The sequence below is a fragment of the Notechis scutatus genome, chromosome 1 (genome assembly GCF_049901735.1).
Source record: "Notechis scutatus isolate UNSWTSFEM ecotype Mainland chromosome 1, rNotScu1.2, whole genome shotgun sequence".
NCBI classification, from domain to species: domain Eukaryota; kingdom Metazoa; phylum Chordata; class Lepidosauria; order Squamata; family Elapidae; genus Notechis; species Notechis scutatus.
This window is the reverse complement of record NC_142009.1, coordinates 315,020,444-315,034,565: the sequence shown is the minus strand read 5'-3', so window position 1 is coordinate 315,034,565 and position 14,122 is coordinate 315,020,444. Positions and strand designations below refer to the sequence as shown.

Sequence of the window (14,122 nt, the reverse complement as noted above, 5' to 3'; positions counted from 1 at the left end):
TGATTGCTGCCAGCTGCCCAGAGTCAGTGAGAGTTGGATGGCATACACGTTTAATAAATTGCTAAATTATTATTATTTCTTCACAACAATCGGAAGTCCCCCTGCCAGTTCTTTAGCTGGTGTTTCCCTTTGCCAACAGTACTTTAACGGTACTTCAATTTTCTAAGGGTTTTCTCTTGATTAAGATTTCAGGCTTGATTTTTCAGAATGAAATTTATCTGTTTATCTCTAAATTGTTTCCCCTTTCCTTTCTCTGAAGTTATAAAATTACTTCAAAGGCAATGGCTTTAACAATCAATTATTATCTCTGAAAAGTCTTTCTAAATTAAAAAAAGACAATATCTGTGTAATAAACTGGGAATTTTTACCATGGTCCACTTTGAAAGTCCTTTGGTTTTACTCCAGAAATGTTTTTTTTAATCTTTGCCAGCAAAACCGATATAATAATATTATTTTTTTCTCACACACATATGTAATACTCAATTTTTATTCAATTTGATGGAAGATTTACTTTTGAAATTTCTTTGTTAAAGGACAAACTAGCACTATGGTTACTGGCATAAGAGGAGTTTGGTGTGGTGAAGGATATATGTCAATATCCTGTCTTTCATTTTACAATTATCCATCAAGGATTTGAAGCCTCCCTTACTTCTAATGTAGCCCAAAAGAACTCCTCCCAGTTTCAGATCAGGCACCCATGGAAACTGCAGAATGTAGTAGAAAGATGCATAACAGAAAAAAAAATCCAAACTAAGCTGCTTTTCTTAAATAAAGTTCAGATACATTACGAGGAAAAATCTAAAATAGAACTCTCAAGGAATAAGGTAGAGGAAAAATTCAGTGTCACATTAGTTTAAACTTGTTTCAGTGGTTTTCTTTTTCTAAACAATCTAATAAAACTGATTTCCAGACAAACTACCCAACGAAAGACGAGGCTCTTAACTCAGTGGAAAAAACAGAGTTGGAGAGTTGTATGCGCAACTGATCAAGTACAACCCATTTGCAGATTTATTTGTGCATTGGGTTCTGCAGCTACTCAAATCCTGCCTCCAATGTTGCAGAGATACAGCATTTCCCATGCATTTGGCAGGCCATCTTTTAAAACAGATGTCCAATTTATTGCAATGGAAGAAGCAGATTGGTGAACCATTTGCTGAACTGAGGACCCCTCTGCAAAAAAAAACCAAAAAAAACCACAATGCAAGCCAAACCAACACCATCCCCCAAATCTGCCAAAATATGTTTGGCACACCGTGCAAGATCCTTTTGCTCAATAACTAGGCAGGCATCAGAGAGGTTTTTTTTCAAACTAATGTTTATTTTATGGCATTTACTGTAATTCATAAAAAATAGGCAACTATAGGTGGTTCTCAACTTACAACCACAATTTGGCCCAAAATTTCTGTTGCTAAGCAAAAGTGTTGTTAAATGGTGGCTCACGTGGTAAGACGCTGGACCTGTATGCTGCTGAGGTCGGCAGCTCGATTCCCATGAGCGATTAAACCACAGAGAGACAAGAAAGGAGCCTCCCCCGACTGCCTAATGGCATTCAGGCATCCCGCAGGTAAAAGATAACATCACCCAAAAAAATTCCTTTCACAGAGGCAGCCAGCTGCCTCAGTGATCCCTGGCTAACACGTGCCATACGCTAAATAAATAACAGTTGTTAAGTGAGTTTTGACTTTTATGATTTTTCTTGCCACATTTCATAAGCGAAGCACTGCAGTTGTTAAGTTAGTAAGCTCGTTAAGTGAATCTGTCTTCCTCAATGACTTTGCTTGTCAGAAGGTTGCAAAAAGTGACCTCATGACCCCCAGGATACTGCAATCGTCATAAATATGAACCAGTTGCTAAGCATCCAAATTTCGATCATGTAACCATGGAGATGCTGCAACCGTTTTAAATGTGAAAAACGGTCATAAGTCACTTTTTTCAGTGCCGTAGTAACTTCAAATGGTCAGTAAACAAATGCGTGTAAGCCATGGACCACCTGTATATATAGGTTGTAGCTTGCTCAGATCAGCCTCGTGGCGCTTCATCAATGTATATGAAACAAAGTAAAAGATGAAGGGGGTTTAGAAGGATAATACTCATGACCATATCCATCCATTCAATTAAACTCTGAAGTTCTCAGTATAACAAATACTGTGTTGGGTAAAACTAAGGCTTAAAAAAATGCTTCTGTGGAAAAATCCATGGTCCACTCCAGACAAACTAATTACAGTGCAGTAAATCCAAAAATGTCGCAAATAGGAATTTGCTTTTGTCATAGAAATTTGAGTTTTTAAAAATCATAGCATTACAAGCCTGAATGTACTCTTAGAGGTTAGTCCAACATCGTTCATTCATTCATTCATTCATTCATTCATTCATTCACTCACTCACCATTCATTCATTCATCTGACTTAGACAACACCAGACTACAACTAACTCTGACTTGCTATTTAGCCAGTACAAGAGTTCAAAGAAAATACTCTGAAATACGGAGTCATCCACATAAGCAATTTTCAGGCCCCATTGATTTCAATGAGAATACACATATGGCTTTTGAGGAAACAGGCTTAGAATTGTGCTGCAAATGTCTCCTATTGAAATCACTGGAAGCTTAATCAGCGGGTTCCAATTTTTGCTGAATAGTCTTGTATTTATTTTCAACTATACAAAATATGCTCTGAAGGTACATTAGCAATAAACTGTCAAAAAAAGCACACTATAAATGGGTAAAATTTAGAAGTGCATTTTTTTTCTGTGATATTACTGCAAAAAAGCTACTTCATCATCAACAGACCAGCTTACTCAACGGTGTTTGTGACAGCAGGCTTAATGATGAGTAATATTTTCTTTCACATATCAAGTCTAGTACTGTGATCTTACAATGCTCATCTTTCCCAAGTGATTCACCTCTTTTTTGTTATTCTGCGAATGAGACATCTCTAATTTCTCTAGAATGGCCATTCTTGATTTATCCTTTAGCTCAGTGCTAGTTGACTAGTCCCCCAATCTAGTTCACACAACACACTAGGTTAACATGTGCTTGGCTAGTGTGCAAGTCAGTATGTCTTATGGGTATAGCCATATCACACTGTTAAATCCTCACCTAATAAATGTTCAAATCCAACCCATTTTATTTCATGCTTTGCCTATAGCTTTTAACTCTTGCTCTCATACATAGCAAAAAAATCAAATTGCCATAAGCCATTAAAAAGCAGTAGTTGTGAGATTCAGACCAGGAGTTAATTTGATCCTTTTGCTTCACATGCCCATTTTCCAAGATCTATTATACTCCCCATCAGATAACCTACATTTGATTAACGTAGGTCTTGCCACCAAACTAATTCCAATTCATGTAGCCATTTTGATTCAGAGGCAAGTATCAACGCTGCCTGATTTGTGTGGCAAGCCCACTTTAGATGCTGAACCAGGTTGCGCATCACGGCAAAAAAGCACAGCTGGGTTCTTAAAAGCCCACATAGCCACTTCTCTACCAGTGCCTGGACTGGAGCAGGTCAGGTTACTCCTTACATTGCCCCCACTGCCATGCCCATAACTGGCATAGCGTTCTGCCCGGTTCTTGCTCTCCAGCCGCTGACCCTGAGCAGACGCCAAGTAGGCAGCCACAGGTTTTTGAGCCCGATAGCCCCCTTCCCGACTGCGCCCAAGAAGAAGAGAAATGTTAGGGTTGCGGGTGGCATAGATGAGGGGGTTGATGGCGCCATTCGCCCAGGCCATCCAGCTTGCCACAGTGTCTATGGCGGGGGAAAAGGAGAAGCGTCCCGTTGCAGCAGCCAAGCCTAATATACAATAGGGGCCCCAGCAGCAGATGATAGAGACGATCATAATCAGAACGGTAGTGGCTGTGCGCATCTCGCCATAGAAACGCAGGAGGTGCCCATAGGTGGTGAGTGGGCGCACCCTGCTCTCGGTCAGCCTCACTGCCCGGCAGATGTTGTAGTGGCAGAAGCACATGAGGGCGAAGGGCAGCAAGTAGCAGAGGACAATCAAGGTTGCACTATAAGGGGGACCCAAATGGGAAGAGCCCCAAGGCAGCACATACATGCAATGGTAGGAAGCAGGGGGGCCTGGCCCGACAGACTGCTCCTCCTCTTCCTCCTCCTCCTGGGCCAGCAGGTACCAAGGCCCTGAGAAGCCCAGGGCAGCCAACCACACAGCAACCAGGAGCTGCGTGGCCCTCCGGCGGCCCATTTTATGCAGCGGCTGGCGGACAATGGCACAGTAGCGGTCAAAGGAGAGCAGGGCCATGGTCAGGGTGGCAGCGATGCCCAAGCCAGCGTGAAGGGTGGCGCTGGCCAAGCAGAGGCGGCGCCCGAAGAGCCAGGCCCCGTGTGGGCGCCCGTTGAGAAGGCTGACGAAGGCCAAGGGCAGGCACAGAAGGGCGTCCAGGAGTTCGGCGAGCGACAGCGACAGCACGAAGGCGTTGGTGACTGTCCGGAGCTGCCGGTGCCGGGCGATGATGACCACCACGGCGCCGTTGCCCAGCGTAGAAAGCGCAAAGATGGCGAGCAGCAACAGGCCCTGCGAGGCCAGCGCTGCCCCCGACCAGCCCCACCGCGCCTCTTCCACGAGGTCCGGGGGCGCCGTCCCCGGCCCGCTCCCCGCGCTTCCATTGCCGGGCGCGGCAGAAGCGTTGCTCGGCGAGGCCACCTCCTCCATGGGCAGCTGGTGCAGGAAGGCGCATCCCCAGCCCGAAAGGGCCAGGGGGATGGTGGGAAGCAGCGGCCGCCTCAGGCGCTGGGGATAAGCGGCGTGATGGGGTTCGGCACGGCTTCCGCGGCTAGGTGGCTCCCGGCCTCGTTGAACCCAGGAAAGTTGGGCTCCCGCTGCATTTTGGGGAAGCCGGCTGCCCAAGGAAGGGGCGGCTTCGAAAACGGCGGCGCAGCAGCTGGAAAAAACGCCCCGCTTCCTCGCCGTCCACGCTTCGGCCCTGCGCGCGTCTCGCGGCAATCTGGACGGCAGGCGGAATTAATTATACGGGGATGCTGTGGGTCGATGCCTGCTCTCCCTCCACCCGGGGACGCGCGCTCCTTCCCGGGCAGGCGGCTTCTGTATGGGCGGCAGCGTTGGGGATGCTTAGCTTTCGCTGGTTCCTTTGCAGAGCTGCTCAGCCAGCCCGGACTCGGCCGGCGCGATATGGAAACCAGCCGTGCGGTGCGCTGAATTTGCTGGCTCCTCTTCGGAGCAGACGTTCAGGGCCGCTGACGTTTCTGCAGACGGTTGCCCAGGGAAACCATGTTATCCCCATCCGACCGCTCCTCAGGGGAGAAAGCATCGCCGCAGTTTTCCCCCTCCCGCCCCCATTTTGCCTCTTTCCCACTTCATCCTGAGGTCTGACTGGCGACCTGGCAGGGCTGGCAAGTGGCCCCTTTAAATATTTTACAATCCACCAGTCAAAAAGTGAGTGACACCATCTCTGCTGGTCCCAGCAGTTGACAAAATTATGTCAATTACTTATTCCTACCTGAATAGAATAGAATAGGATAGAATAGAATAACAGAGTTAGAAGGGACCTTGGAGGTCTTCAAGTCCAACCCCCTGCTTAAGCAGGAATCCCTATACCACTTGGACAAGTGGTTATCTAATGTCTTCTTTACCCCAGTCCAGTTTCTCGCAACATGAAAAGGGATCTTTTGGAACAAAAGTACCAGCCCATTCTTGTTGGAGTGACTGAACAAATGCAGAGAAGATGGGATTTTGGGACTTGGTAACTTTGCAGGACCTGAAACTGCTGGTTTCTACATTAAGTTTTTCAGTGACCATTTTAAAAAACTCATGGGGGGGGACGGGACACCAGAATCACATCTAAAATTCTTGGCTGGGTTTCCTCATCCACTACATTGTAGCAGTGGAGTGGTCCTAGCAACCTTGTCTAATCTGATAGTCTTTGGTTTAGGCAGAGAGATTCTGGCTCTCTAGATGAATTACAACTTCCCAGCAACTCAGCCAGGATGGACAGCACTGAGAGGTGTTGGAAATAGATGTTCAGCCCCATTTGGGATAAGGCAGGGAACCATTGCAATCCATGGCAGAGCTCTATCAGGATTTGGCAGGTTTTTAAGGTATAAGTGGGTAGGTTATCAGCAGTATGTACTTAAAATGTAACAAAAATGACCTTTTCATTTGCATTTTTTTCAATAAATCCATGTGCTGGCCATCAATTTTTACAGTATATTCAGTTAATTTTAAGAAGGTGATTGTTTTGTTTATCTAATGTGATAGCTGTATAGTTATATAAGGTCAAAATCAGATAAAAAAACTTGTTTCATAAACAACAAACAAACTTTAATTTTGCATGGTTATTCAGCATCGAATCACAGTGAACTTAATGAGTTATATTCCCAGTAAAGGCTTAAGAGTCTTAAAAGACTCTTTCATTTTTTAAAAAATGTAACCGATAATTGATATCCATGATGTAATTCAAATAGGTATTCTTCCCCCACACACACAAAAAGTCTACCAAGAATTTCCCACATTTAAATTATTAACAAAAAGTTTTCTCTGAAATCTTTGATCAACTTCTTTTTAAGTTGTTCTTAAATACCTAACTACTAATGCAATTCTAGTTTTGTTACAGCATTTTGCTATCACAAGTTTATTATTGTCACAAGTTAATCATTGTAAATTATTCTAATTTCCTACTGCAATTGTCCCCTACAAGGCTTTTCTGATGCCAAGAAAAACATTTATGACTTACTACCCTGCCATTATGTTTGTATTGGCCAACCAAAGATTTTGTAGTAGATATGAAAATGCTTAACTTTGGCTACACTGTGTTCTTTATCATTATTTATATTAATTATCAGTAAAAAATGAGGACCAATACCATAATCAAAACTAAACAAAAATGCATCTTTTTCATCACAGTTATTAAGAAAGCAATTACTTGAGAAAGAAACCATATTTCAGTGGATCATTTTCTTCAAGAGTAAAAGTTGATGTTCCGGTATAAAAAGATTCTCCTGAGACTTCTACTATAACAGCATTGTGTTCACCACATTTCGTTTCCTGGATTGGAAAAACAAGTGTTTAAGGTTAAAAAATAGGTCTTCTCATTAGTTCAGTAATACAGTCTATAAGCTTTTGCAAATAGCAAATATATGAGGAGACATATATATCCAGAATGAAATATTAAGTGATAATTAAAAACATCTTCTCAACACTGGACAATCCCATTTTATGCAACCAGAAAGTAAGGTAAACTCATGCCATAATATTTTTTCCTTCACTTCCTATTGCTTCATATTCTCTGAATGTTAAAAATTGCACTGGGTTGCAGTGAGAACAAATCCAAGTTGGTATTCTTGCACTGCTCCTACAAAACTGCTCCTCTTAATACTAGATAACTTCTTCCTCCTGCTGCAACCCACGGCACATTTTTCAGAATGTTTTGTAGGTCTTTCCTTCATCTTCAGGAAAGGCTGCCCAGAAAGGATGTGGACTTCAGAGAAAGACAAAGTTCTGTTTTGCAAGTGGCTTTCTTCTCCCACAACTCTGAGGGAGAATCAACTCAATTTAATCCAACTGAGGTAGATTTTGAGTCCACTTTAATGCTACCCAAGGAAAAGCAACCCTTTTCCAGTCAGCTAATTCCATATTTTCTATTTAAAAAATAACCTACACAAACTCCTTCCTTCCCACCCTGTTCCCCAAAACAGAGGTTTGGTATTTGCCTTTATCGCTTTTCCAGTGAACAAGGAACCAGTTGAACTGCTTCTAAAGGTCCTGGTCTGGTTCAGTTGAATTAATCCTTTATGGTGTTGTAAGGCAATGCGAGCAGTCACACCTGATCCTGTAGGACTTCGATCAACCTATTTGAGAAATATATGACCTACTGCATTTTTGTTCATTGTTCTATTATGCAAATAAACAATTATATTTGTATCTATGCCTATTCACTTTCATCTTTACAGGTATTCATATCTATGCTGTCTACTTTCCCTTTGGAGTTCATTCCAATTAAAATATGCTGAGAAAAATTATGTTTGGGGATTAAAATTTCCTAGAATAAGGCTGACCGGGCAAGAATAGAGTGACAGGCAATCTCCTGTAAATGAACAGAAAACCTCACTCCCTCTAGTACTGAAGTTGTTGTCTAGGTGGGTAATGAAATGTCTGCAAGATAACAATCAGGCTCAGGGAACACCAACAACCCCACCCTAAAATAATATTGATTTCAGCTTATTATTCAGTACTAATATGGAGAATGTTTGTGCCCATAAAGTTAGAATTCTGTCTTTATAAAGCCTCTGAAGGAAGATATCAATGTCACTGTAGACGTTGAACTTCAATAGCAACCATCATGCTCGGTGGGTTTTACAAGTTGTAATTCAATATTTAAAGCTGGGGCATCATGCTCATTAGCCCTCCAGATAATCCTGTCCATCCTGTGCCTCATTTAACATCAGCAGGAACAGCCAGCCAGAAGTAGGAAGCCACTGGCTGGTCTTGAGCTCCTTGATTAGGCTACAGAGGGTTGCTATACACATAAGCTAAACAGGCCACACACCTACCTCTATCTGAAGGGACCATTGCAAGTCCCTTCTGCATCTTTTCCCAACCATATTCTGCTTTCCTCACAACATTCCCTCTACTGCATTTTGAACTTATCAGGTGGGAGTTATAGTTGGCTGGGAATCCCAGCACAGTATTAGTGCTGTCTCTTTCCTGGCCTTTCTTTTAAAAGCGACCTGAAATTGAGTAAATTTTCAGAAACTGTATTTTCTTGCAAAATATTTTTTTTCTTCCCAGGATTTTCCTACGTCTACTTTTTGTTTTCAGATTAACCAAATATTGATCCATTGTTTTCAAAAAAACAAACAAAACAACATTGACTTCATGTCTTAGCCTGACATCTTGAGCTGAGAATACCTGGCCCAATGCCAATTAGTCTTCTGATGTCTAGTCTGGTGCCTTAACCACTAGACCAAATAGGCTCTGGCAATACTTGACTAATTAAAACTAAATCTGCCATTCTTCTTTAAAGACATTGCCAATACTAGTTTTATTTCTTGGCAGAATAGAAAACTCAGACATAGAATTCTTGGGGGATAAATTCTTATGATTAGGTTCACCTACGTTGCTATTCAACCACAGTCAAATCATGTACTATATTGGTTTTATTCTAGGGCAAATAGAATTTTTAATGTATAAAAGCAGACATTCAGGTCTGGCTCCCCTGCCTTTCATATTGCAGATTCTACATAGTCTCCATCTGTAGCAAGAGTCATGGTGGGTTCTCATATTTTTTTCTCTCTACTATTTTAGGACTCTGGTGGACAGGGATGCAGTTCAGGGCTATTCAACTAAGGGCTACTTTTTTATGATAACAGCTCAGGATCTTTCCTCATGCATGCTTTACTACCTGTGCATCTGCAAATACACATATATTACTTGTAGGTTCATCATTAAATTCATCTTTTCCATCTGTCAGTATAGTTCCATAAATGAAAGCCATCTCTTCAATAAGAGGATGGTGGACTTTGAACTAGAAGAAGAAACAAAATATTTTAGAGACATTTATTAAAATGTAACCAGATAAATGACCTAACTGCTCCATTAGACCTGCACATAGTATCAATGTCCCTATTCAGGCAGAGATTTCAGTACTTCACTGTAATTTCTTACATGGAAAAACTAGTTGGAAATATTGTGAACCAGGTTTTACATTTATATTAAAAAAGGAAATCAGATATCAGAAAATTAATATAGCAACCATTTAGTCAGAAGACGTTCAGGGAATTATAACTGAATATACTATAGTTTAGCTTTTGTTGGAGCACTTTAAATTTTTTATCTATTTCTCTATGTAAGAAGAGTTCTGAAAGATTAAATCCAAAGCCATCAAGTCAAGCACTGGTCACCATGACTGATCAATACATTAAAAAATTCAAAGAACCGTAGCTGCTATGCCAATAGCAATCTTCTAACATTCCCCAAAAGTTAGTAGTTAAATAATCTTATGATTTAGGTATCTAACAGTTATTTCCCCAATTTACACTTGTTCCTATTTCCCCCAATGTATTCATTCAGAATGGCCAGAGTACAGGAATCTGTTTCTAAAGCAAAGTTATTTGATATATAATTATTATTCTGAAAAGTATATTTCTGATCTGCTGCCAGTATTTTGAAACGGTTAATTACATTTTCATTCATTTCAAATAACAACTCAACTGATCTGCAAAATTATACATTTAACTAGTAAATACAATACAAAGCCATGTTAAATGTACCTGAGCCTTTACGGCTTCTGTTACTGCAGATGCTGCATCTACAAGATCCCTAATTTTTGAGGAACATACATCAAGGCCTAATTGTTCAGCACTGAGAAATGCATAGAAAGCACCCCCATAGCTAACATCAAGGATGACTTTTCCATAGCCAGGAACATCAATGGTTATATCTGATAAGTAAAAAAAAAGAGGAGAATGGAGAGACAAGAGATGAAAGTTACATAAATATCATCAGTGTTATTATTTTTCCATTTATTTTGTTCAATAATTTATTCTTAAGGCAACTGCCCCCCCAAAAAAGAATGTTAAAAACTGTAATCCAGATTCCCAGCTACCCTTACAACTAATATCTGAAGATTCCCCAAATATACTTCCTTCTTGTGTCTTTGTCATCTTTTTTCCAGTTTCAATCTTATTAGTGCCATTATTCAACCTTATTTTTAGATGAAATTATATTGGTGGCAGGATACTATATATTGCTTCTAATTTATTACTGACTTACAAAACATTTCATCTTCAGAAGAACTTCAAGAGCAGAAAGTAAATAAAAATTACCATGGTGATTATAGGAGCTATAATCAAACGACATAACTATAATCACAATGACACAACATATATGGGGGTAACTGTGAGTGATTTGATTAATACATGTACATGCATTTAAAAAACAACGTACAGGCTCACTAAGGTAATCATGAGAAGCAGTGTAGCACAGAGAAGCATTCCTTCCATGAATCAAAGTTAAAGCCTAAGGAATAGCAGAAAAGAGGTTAATTACAGTAGATTTACATTATCAATCACCAAAAACATGCAGGTCGGAAAGCAAATTTTCAATTTTCTAATTGAGCTATACCATTTTATATCAGTTAAATTTTATATCTGTGACCGAATAATGACTGGATTAGTATATTATTAAGAATGCCAACATTTGAAATAAGATGCCTTACTCTACTCTCAGTATTTAGCTCCTATGATTCTTCAGGGGGGAAAACACAGAGCTATGTATAAGAATAACTTATAGAGTCATTGATACTTGTTTCTTGAACCATTTTCTCTAAGGACTTTTATAAATAATGGAGGACCCCAAAAAGCTTTTGTTAGTATGGGTTACATTTATTGATATTTATCGTTAAAAAAATTAAAGCCGACACATCTGATGCTATCATTTCTCTTGACCATTTGATGAGATGTTTGATATTGTATTATTTTTCAACAAATTCTGGCAAACAATTTTAATCACGCCCTCTGGGGTCCTAGAACCATACTTTAAGAAACACTGAATACAAACCAAGAAACTGAATTTAACAAATTAGCTCTAGTGATGGCAATATATTCAGCTAGTAAACTGGGAAAGATTACTAACATTTGGAACAACCAAGTTGGCCATTTTAAATGCTACAAATTTTAAATATCACCTTCTTCCCATTTGAATTTAATGTCTTCTTTCTTCATAAAAATGAAAAACAGTGGATTTCTGTTGGCTGACTTGACCAATATAGCAAACCTAAACTCAAACCCTGATCATTTCCAAGATAAAATATTGTAACACATTCTAGATGGGGCTGCCCTTGAAAAGCATCCAAAATCTGCAGCTAGTACAAAATGTGATAGTGCAGGAAATTATATGCACTTCAAGATCAGCGTACATTTACACCTCAGTTTTGCAAACTGCATTAGTTGCCAATTTGCTTCTGTTTGTGAGGTGCTGGTTTTTACCTATAAAGCCCGTTACATCTACCTGTCCCATCAACACTGGCAGAAGGGGCATGTTGCAGGCCACATCTTCCATTCAACAGAATCCAGGAGAGCCTTTTCTGTTGTCCTGTCTTCTGGAACTGTATCCCCCATGAGTTTATATTGACCCTACCATTGTTGACTATTGGAAGCCCCTGAAGACATGGCTGTGTTATTGGGCCTGGAGATTCCAGGGACATGGGGATCTTGCAAGATAGTTGCATTGCATTGCCTATAAACTGTAAGCTGACACTTTCCTAGGCTTTTATATTTTCATTTATATCATCCTAAACCCCAGCTATAGATATTCACCACTATTGCAAGTGTATCTTTGTCACTTTAACTTGTGATCTGCCTACAGTCACACAAGATGGGCAGCTATGTAATCTTAAATACATCATACACTTAAAATGTCAATTAAGGGTAAAAACGTTCTGTTTTTTCTTTGAAGAGGTTTTGCTTCTTATCCAAGAAGTCGCTTCAGAGCTGAAGAAGCTTCTTGGATGAGAAGCGAAACCTCTTCAAAGAAAAACCAGAAAGTCCAGTTGCCTCTTGAAAAAGCACCTTTAGGACAACCATGCCCCATCTCCCTAGACATTTAAGGGTAAAAAGTGAAGTCAACGCCGCTCAGGCATCTTCCACATCGGTGGACTCCAACTTCCAAGAATTTCCGAGCCAACTTGGCTATTGCCAAGAATGCTGGGAGCTGAAGTCCACCTACTTCTGGAAGTTGCCTTAAGTGGGGCGACGGTCCAAGAGCGGGTCAGAGTAGCGCCACCGTATGTATCCCTACCGGTAGCCGCGGCGAAGGCAGGTACGCTGTGGAAACGAACGCGGCTTCCACTGCGCTGCCCGTCCCAGGACGCAAAAGCCGTGACGGGCCCGCAGGGGCAGTGAATGGTGACGGCGGTCTCGCCGGGGGAAGGCTGGCAGAGGCCGTAGTCGAGGGCAAAGCGGCCCAGGCAAAGGACGGCGTGGCCGCACATGGAACTCGCGCCCTCGTTGTGCACGAAGAGGGCTCCCAGGGCGGCTTCGGACAGCTCGCTGGGCACCACCAGGGCGCCGTACATGTCGCGGTGTCCGCGGGGTTCGTGCATCAACAGCCGCCTCACAGCGTCCAGCTCCGGGGAGTCCAGCAGGTGACGCCGCCGACTCAGGAGAGGCAGCTCAGGCCCGGGCTCCAGCAATCCCAACCCGCCCGGCACCACCACCCGGAGCGGCTCCCCTCCCGCGTGCATCTCCACCGTACGGATGGCCGGGCTGCCTGGCGCGCGCGGGGGCAGCCAATCGCCGCGATCGCCCGCGGACATTTCGAACGGTTTTTCTTCGGTTCAGACCAGCGCTGCTCCCCTCCCCATCCCCACGCCCGCCCCGAGGCCCGCCCTTTAAACACGTCACGAACGGGGCGGGCGTCATCGGAATGAGAATTTTAATTTTCAATCAATCACCATGGAGCTGGAAGGGACCTTGGAGGTCTTCTAGTCCAGCCCCCTGCTCAAGTTAGACACGCTATCCTATTTCGGACAGGTGACTGTCCAAAGAAAAGAAAAGCCTCTGTGCTGTTGCTTATTTGGGGAATTCTGGGAGTCGATTTCCACGCTTCTGAAAGTTGCTGAGGTTGAGAAACACTGTCAAAAACGGAACACGAACGCGTTAGTGATCCAAGATTATAAATCTTCCTTCCCAACAACAGAAACTACTGTAATCATTTTTGCTCAACCCTCACCTCTGTCAAGCCATAGTTCTTTATATAGTTAGAATCCTAATGTTAGCTATATAATTCAAAAATACATTCACATTTTCTTTACAATTGCATTGGTCTTAATCATCCAGGTTTATGGATATTGTACCAGACAATGGAGACACAAAGCCCATATCTTAAGACAGGAGTGCAGTTGCGGCATGACCTGTTGCCAGTATTGTCACTCACTGCTTCCTGGTGCTAGAGCAGATAACATCCTTCTCTTTGGACTTCAACCCATTGCAAATTTGCCTTGGCTGTATATTTTCCACATCCACCAGAGTGGATGGTCTCTATCACTTTCTTTCATTCTAGCAGCATTTGCTGCAGAGCTTAAGTATGCCCAAAAGGTTGCTGTCCCAGCCACATCTTTCCTGCTGGGCTGCTATGTTCTCTGCTGGTT

The 14,122-nt window shown here is 42.1% G+C and overlaps 2 protein-coding genes across 2 annotated transcripts; both read right to left on the bottom strand.

Annotated features, from left to right (window-relative positions):
- Positions 1–383: 383 nt before the first annotated feature.
- GPR135 (G protein-coupled receptor 135) lies at positions 384–5,485 on the bottom strand. The gene has a single exon (XM_087952345.1). The coding sequence runs from the start codon at positions 4,669–4,671 to the stop codon at positions 3,361–3,363; it is 1,311 nt and encodes a 436-aa protein (XP_087808471.1). The 5' UTR covers positions 4,672–5,485; the 3' UTR covers positions 384–3,360.
- A 790-nt stretch (positions 5,486–6,275) lies between these two features.
- On the bottom strand, positions 6,276–13,916 carry L3HYPDH (trans-L-3-hydroxyproline dehydratase). The gene is made up of 5 exons (XM_026670185.2): positions 12,772–13,916; positions 10,245–10,414; positions 9,377–9,499; positions 7,686–7,823; positions 6,276–7,020 (listed from the first exon to the last, which is right to left on the bottom strand). Exons 1-5 carry the CDS (start codon positions 13,286–13,288, stop codon positions 6,895–6,897), a joined length of 1,074 nt encoding a protein of 357 aa, XP_026525970.1. The 5' UTR covers positions 13,289–13,916; the 3' UTR covers positions 6,276–6,894.
- Between the last annotated feature and the right edge of the window lie 206 nt (positions 13,917–14,122).